General features: G+C 47.1%; 1 protein-coding gene across 1 annotated transcript; it reads left to right on the top strand.

Annotated features, from left to right (window-relative positions):
• Positions 1-1,241: 1,241 nt before the first annotated feature.
• LOC112265941 (prolactin-releasing peptide receptor-like) lies at positions 1,242-7,108 on the top strand. Its single transcript, XM_024443458.2, has 3 exons — positions 1,242-1,326; positions 3,482-4,326; positions 4,736-7,108. Exons 2-3 carry the CDS (start codon positions 3,499-3,501, stop codon positions 5,072-5,074), a joined length of 1,167 nt encoding a protein of 388 aa, XP_024299226.1. The 5' UTR covers positions 1,242-1,326; positions 3,482-3,498; the 3' UTR covers positions 5,075-7,108.
• Positions 7,109-7,732: the final 624 nt, after the last annotated feature.

Below are 7,732 nucleotides of genomic sequence, written 5' to 3'. Positions count from 1 at the left end.
ATCCATTCCTTCTAAAGAAGCACTTCAAAAAGAACAGTTTTGAAACGTGTATCAGTATTTTGCTGTTAGATTAAATAGTGAGCCTATCATTATCTGATGTATTGGTGTCTAAACAAAATGTTCACACGGTATTTCACGGAAAACTAAGATTTTTGGTGTGAAACACCAATTCACATTCAAAGGTTCAGACCACAAGATGGGGGACATTACAAGTGTTATCAGTTTTGAGTTGTGTACTTGGAGTTTTGAAAATATATCACTTACATCTGATGATTGAACTAACATTAGCCCAATAGAAAGATGCCAAATTCATAGTATTAATTATAAACGTTTACCTTTTGAGTATCTTAATCTTGTTGAGCAAACTCCCAATCCTATTGCAATTGCTTGCCTTAGGGCTCGCACACGTCGCACCAAATGTGGATCTAGCATTTGTCTGCCGTTATGTTCAGCGGGCTGGGTTTTAGGGACCACCACATTGTAGACGTCTGCTGGAATTCTTTTGCGCGATTCTACATGTAAAATCAGTGCTCACTCGGTTCGTAAATTACATTCAGAGGTGTGTGTACTCTCAGCCAGAAAACGCTGTTGATGTGTCTGAGCCCTTACAATTGTACATTGATTTAAATAACTGACTGTGTGTCACAGGAGGCTGCAGAGGGGAGGACGGCTCATAATAATGGCCGGAACGGCGCCAATGGAATGTGTCAAACACCTGTAAACCATGTCTTCTGTATTTGATACCGTTCCCACATATTCCACTCTGGCCATTACCACGAGCCTCCCCAATTAATATGCCACCAACCTCCTGTGTGTGCGTGTGAGGCAGGAAGGGATGGAGGGATAGCCTACAGAGAAATTTAATTGCAGACTTGTTCATATAATGTTAGCATATAATTTTATGCAGGTTTGGATTTGTGTCTGAGTGCATAAGAGAGAGAACCATATGTGTTGCATTGTGCACTTATGGAAGGAGGTTAGCCACATGTTTTAGGAGGGGAAATAATGTCGAAATTCATGCAGGGTGTGTGATTGACATCTCTGGAGGGAGAGCGAAAGAGAGATGGAGAAGGGGACACCACACAATCTCTCTTTTCAATCACTTTTCTATATGCTCTGAGGGGAAAGTGTTCTCACTCTCTTAAGTCTATATGAGCATCTGTGGTACAGGCACTGGCTGGGCTCAGAGAGTGAGAGAGCGAGAGAGGGGGCATGCTCACAGCACAGGGAAGGAGGGAAGAGAAGAGAGACAGTCACAGAAGTGAAGAGACGTGACAGAGAGGAGAGACGCGTACTGCCTCTCAGGAAAAGCAAGGCACAGTACAAGTAGGCTTCTCTCTTATCTTACACACTCTGTGCACACTACTACACACTGCACAACTATGCATACAAACACACAGAATGCACATAATTACAGTTTAAATCAATGTTGCTTGTTTTATTGTGGAATACAGAAAATATGAACATTTGAAAATGTATTGTGAAATTTGAAATTCTATTCTATATCCCCCCCCCCAAAAAAAATTATACTAAAACTATGCATCGCTAGTTTGATGGATGATTTCTTAAAATTGTTAATGGTTCAAATGGTATCCGATATTAGAATTTGTAATCACGTGTTATTTGTTCAATCACAAATGTACTGTTATTCTGATATTCGTGTTAGTTTTGCATTAGCCATTCTTTTTGTTGTGTTTTTTGTTGTTGTTGTTGTTGTCTGCCCGATCCTTCAGTGTACTCGATCAGATAGTGTGCCATAACGACTTTGAATCTGTTGCCCTGCTATCATGACGGACCAATGTGTTTCAGGAGCATTTTGATGGTTATCTCTGTTGCCGTACTGTTTTTAAGCTCACTTCAAAGTAAATAGCGAGGCTGGTCCTTTCACAGTTGAAATGCCATCCAATACTAGACCGCAATACCACTCCGAGTTTCGGACTGACTTTCATCTCAATGTCTCTCTCTGCTTGGACAAGATCCTACGCAGCCTGTGAAGACCTGACGACCCAAATCAAATGCACTGTAGGCTCTCGACATTGTGCCACGGAGACGCCGTTCACAAATGCATTTCATTACGTACAGTTGTTTGTCATGTCACCGCGCAAGGACTTGGGCAACATGTTCAATCCCTCCTTCTTCCTCACCACCTGTTGCTTTACCATATTCAGAGTGAACCTTCATCTATTTTTCTCTGTATGTCCGTCTACCCATCTCTGTATGTCCGTCTACCCATCTCTGTATGTCCGTCTACCCATCTCTGTATGTCCGTCTACCCATCTCTGTATGTCCGTCTACCCATCTCTGTATGTCCGTCTACCCATCTCTGTATTTCTTGGCTGAAGCATATTTGATCATGGGCGATCACAATCCAATTCCTCAAAGTAGGCTGTGATTTGAGGCCACTAATAATCTCATTTTCCTAAGCGAATAAATAATGATAGTCGCCCACATGAACTAGAGAGAAAAAAAAAAAAAAACATTTTAATTGATAAAGCCATCTGATTAATCGCACACACACAACATGCGTCAGTGCAGGCGTGAAACGGTAGGGTTCTGGATGAGATGTCGAGCTCCCCTGTTTTACAGTCAGAGGGTTTTCAGCTCTCATCAAGGCTCAGAAATGAGACTGGAAGAGCTCCATCAGGTGCATGGCAACAGCATTACAGGGGATGCATATCTGAGGCGCCGGCGCTTAGACCAAGTGAGTAAAGTGAGTGTAGCCAGTAAGGTGGGCGGTCACGGTATTAAAGAGACTGGACAGGAGAGACATGACCTTTGCACAGACGCCCTCATCCCCCTCCCCCAAACAAAATGAAATTCTAGTTAGTACATACATAGAGAAAGAGAGAGGCCCAACTCGGCGGCGGTGATGTTTTCTCATTGTTTCGCCCACCAAGCATTGAGTTTTTGTTTTGAGGTCAATGAGATAGTGTCGAATTTGGTAAGCAGAAAAATGAATGGCTTTTTTGCTATGTGAGGTTTATTTGATCGAATAGAAGTTTCGTAAGCTGTTACAAGTGTGCTGATATAATTAGGACACGTGACATCCCGGTATCTTTGAGAAGAAACACTTTTTGGTGGAGTGGTCTCGAGACGGCTATGCATTTTCATGGCGTGAGACTAGTAGCATAGCATCTCTCCAATGAATACAAGCGTTTGACGTCAACAACCCTCATTGAATATTCAAAGAAGGATTACAATAATGAGATGTACCCACCAATCAAAGGAAGGATAGGCAGGAGCTAGACAGCCCGCCGTGCCACTTTGTGGACAACGAGAGACACGTATCTTGTCAGTACATCTATCATCTTTGGTATATATTAAGTTAGCAGCCAAGGGAGACGGGGCTGCTGAGGGTCAAGGTTATGAACTTAGATATTGGTTCAACTATATTCTTTGCTCTATCATGCTGTAAATGATGGTGCTTCCTCCAGTGTTTCCTAACTGCCACAATGGAGTGACTCCCTATGTTGTGCTATAGGGGAGCAGTGTACTAAGATGGATCCCATCCTGGAGGAGGTCCTGAGTGGGGCCAACACTACTGGAGGCCCCTCCCTGAACCACAGCAACAACCCCCTGGACGTGTTCTCTGGCATGCAGCTGCTGCTGCGCTTCAAGCCCCTCTTCCTGCCCCTCTACTGCCTTCTGGTGGCCGTGGCCGGCATAGGCAACTCCATCCTGCTGGCCTGTATCCTGGCCGACAAGAAGCTCCACAATGCCACCAACTTCTTCATCGGTAACCTGGCGGCCGGCGACCTGCTGATGTGTCTGACCTGTGTCCCTCTGACGGCCTCGTACGCCTTCGACAGCCGTGGCTGGGCCTTTGGACGCCCTCTCTGCCACCTGGTGCCGCTGCTGCAGGCCGCCACTGTCTTCGCCTCAGTACTGTCCCTCACGGCCATCGCTGTGGACCGCTACGTGGTGGTGGCCCACCCAGTGAGGAGGAGGATCTCTGTCGGGGGCTGTGGTGCGGTGGCTCTGGGGGTGTGGGGGTTGTCTCTGGCCCTGGCTGCCCCTCCCTCCCTCCACACGCGCTACCTGGACCTGAGGCCCCGTGGGGTGGAGCTGGTGGTGTGTGAGGAGTTCTGGCCGAGCTCTGGCCAGCTCAGGCTGCTCTACTCCTGCTGTATCCTGGTAGCCTCCTACATGATCCCTCTGCTGTCAGTCAGCGTATCCTACTGTGCCATCACAGTGCACCTGAGACGCCACACGCTGCCCGGAGAGCCCTCACACTGCCAGCAGCGCTGGAGCCAGAGGAGGAGGAAAACCTTCTCTCTCCTGGTGGCCTCCGTGCTTGCCTTTGCCCTCTGCTGGCTGCCCCTGCAGGTGAGAACACACGGTTGTGCGTGCACACACACAGGCACAGGTACAATGCACTCACAATGATAGCCCACTGCCCACTTCCTGATAGCCCGTTAACTTTCCTGACATTGTTGACATTTTTATATAATTAAGCAGATTTCTTTCAGAAAATATGAAGAGCATTTTAGGGGCAGTTACATCACCTAGGCTGTGCATAATCCCAATATAATCTCAATGTAATCTCAATGTAATCAATGTAATCCCAATGTAATCTCAATGTAATCTCAATGTAATCCCAATGTTATCCTAATGTAATCCCAATGTTATCCTAATGTAATCCCAATGTAATCTCAATGTAATCCTAATGTAATCCCAATGTTATCCTAATGCATGTGACCCACTGACTGTGTGCATTCCTCCTCCCTCCCTACAGGTGCTGAACCTGCTGCTGGACCTAGACCCAGACTACCACATTGTGGACAAGCGCTATGTCAACGTGCTGCAGGTGTGCTGCCACCTGGTGGCCATGAGCTCCGCCTGCTACAACCCCTTCATCTACGCCTCCCTGCACAGTAAGGTCTGGCTGCACCTCAAGGGCTACCTGTGCCCTTACTGCCGCCAGGAGCCCCCAGGGGGGCAGCTCCTCTCCCGCTCCACCTCCCGGAACCCGGCCACCTGCCTCAGCCTGCTCTCTGAGGTCTCCGCCCCCGCCAAGGAGACCCCGGGAGCCGTCGGTCCTGAGTCCGACCCCACCAACGACAGCACCCTCTGAAAACATCAGGAACATCACGGTATGGTTTATAGGTAGGGGTCAAAGGTCATATACCACAGCAGCAGCCATTACATATATCTCATATACGCGTTAGAGACGACAACGGGTGTCCAGCCAGACACCCGCTGTAGGAGCAGGGAGGAGGGAGGAGGGGGAGAACGAGGAGAGACGGTGTGACAGGGGTTTTAGACTGCTCTGTGGAGACCGTCACCCCTCTGGATAGTTCGTTCTGTTTGCCTTGGGTGTCACTACATAAGCCCTGCTGCCAAAGACGATGAGCAGGTCTCCCAGCCATTGCGAGGCAGAGAGTGTAAACACTGTCACGACCATGGGCTGGGATGCAGGTCTGGCAGCGGCAGCGGGGGAGATGACCCTTCTCTGAACTCCTCACTCTCCAAATGGATTACAAACTCAACAGAGGAGGACGGCAGGGCAAAAACAGTCTGCAAAGACAGCTCGCTCTTTTCGGTTGTTCCCTCATTCTACTATGCTTTTGCCTGATTTTTGAAATCTTTCATACTTTCTCTCCCTCTTTTTAAATCTCTCTTTCCGATTTATTTCAATGTATGTCGCTATAGTTTTATAGTGATTCCTCTCTCTTTTTCTCTGCCCCCCCTTTCTCTATCTGTCTCCCCCCTTCTCTTTCTTTTCGCCTGGGTGATATGGGACTGATTCCCCAGCCCAGTGCTAGTTACTGTAGGTGTGTTGGAGTATCTTTGAATAGGTGTTGATCCCTGCAGTTGTCCTCTGCAGTCTCAAACCCAATCAGCTCCCTGGAACGCAATTAACCCAAAGCGAAGTGCTATCTGTTCAGTTACCAACAGTGACAATATGGCTGCCATATTAACTGACAGGACAGGAACAGCACCCAGTCTGCCAAATGTACCTCACAATTGGATTAGTTCCTTATCTGTTGCTGGTCAGCGCAGCTAGAACACAAGGGACTTTTTTTAGTCTTTGTTTCGCCACTTGCTGAACCCAGAGATACTGGCTTTGAGCCTAATCAAATGGATTCATTCCCAGAGGCCCTCTCAGGTGGTGTCTGTGACTTTGGTGTTATGCTCTGTGAAAAAGGTTAGAATGTTTTCAAAGTGAATTTCTCCTCCAAAAAAAATGATGTTGCACGACGTTCCTACTGTCTGATTTCCCAGTGTGTCGTGATACACTGGGTTTCCGAGGAGGTGTGTGTTTCTAACGGGGTTGGGCAGCGGTGTCCATGCCTGTCTTAGGGTGGTGGTTGAGACCCTAGTTTCATTCTGACAGTTCATTGGAGGTGTTAGGATGGCTTAGTTAGCCAGCGTTATTGTAGCTACCGTTCACAAGGCCTCCTGAGCACGCTGTCACTGACTCACTCTAGCAAACCACCCATAGCGTCATTCCAACAAGAACACTGGGCCGGAATGACTTTAATTGTGATAGTTATGGATGTTTGTGTTCAACCCGATTTAATCCAAACTGAATGCTGCTGTTACGTGTGAGCAAAATGTGTTTTTTTCCCAATCTGCTAAATATAATGGAAAAGTCTCAGGGGTTTTGAATGAAACTCCTTTAAACAAACGGTTCATGTAGGTTGTGAGTCACACATACACACATTTGAAACAATTCCTCCTGCTAATGCGTATGCCCGCAGGTTCACACATCCCCGTCGCACGCACACGGTTTATGTTCCTTCTCTGAAGAGGCACCTGTTCTACCCTACCTCTTTTTTGGCATCAGCTTGGTTTCCTGTATGCTGTTCAGGGGCCCCATGCCCATAGGGGGCACAAGGGCACGTACCCCATTAGATTTTTCCTGTTGATATATTTTTCAGATATTGCATGAATTACTGAACTTGAATTTTTAAGCCCACATTTTAGTCATAATTATTTATTTTTAAAAAAAAGATCTGACAGCTGTATTTTGCAGTGGGGGGCACAATGACTGGACCAGGCAAAGTGTACCCCCTTATTCTGTGGAGATGAATTTTAAAAAATGAACTAGGCAAGTCAGTTATGAACAAATTCTTATTTACAATGACGGCCTATCCCCGGCCAAACCCGGACGACACTGGGCCAATTGTGTGCTCCCCTATGGGACTCCCAATCGCGGCCGGTTGGGATACAGCCTGGAATTGAACCAGAGTGTCTGTAGTGATGCCTCAAGCACTGAGATGCAGTGCCTTAGTCTGCTGCACCACTCGGGAGCCCCTGGCAAATGGTTCCTTCCCAGGTGCATGACAGAGTATAGATAGGCAGGACGCTAGATACTGTACTCTAGTGCAGCGGTATTCAATTCTTACCCTATGAGGTCCGGAGCCTACTGTTTTTTTGTTCGACCTGATAAGTAACTACACCCACCTGGTGTCTCAGGTCTAAATCAGTCCCCGATTAGAGGGGAACAATGACAACAAGAAGTAGAGCTGGCTTCGAGGTCCAGATTTGAGGGCTCCAGTGCGTGCAGACAGTGTCGTCAGTGGAGGAGAGAGAGTGTCGTGACACACACAGCAGTTGATTTGGTTGTAATGGCCAGTGATGGCTAGGACTCACGGGAGGTAGGTTTGGAAATGAATTCGATCAAGCCATGTAGCCTATTGTTCCTTCTTGATGAATAAATAAAGCCAAAATGTTTTGTTGTTTCTCTGTAATACTAGCCACCTAGCAATTGTATGAAGTTGGCTTT

Source organism: Oncorhynchus tshawytscha, linkage group LG13, assembly GCF_018296145.1.
Source record: "Oncorhynchus tshawytscha isolate Ot180627B linkage group LG13, Otsh_v2.0, whole genome shotgun sequence".
NCBI lineage: Eukaryota > Metazoa > Chordata > Actinopteri > Salmoniformes > Salmonidae > Oncorhynchus > Oncorhynchus tshawytscha.
Note: the sequence above shows the minus strand (reverse complement) of the source record. Positions and strands in the feature narration are given on the sequence as shown.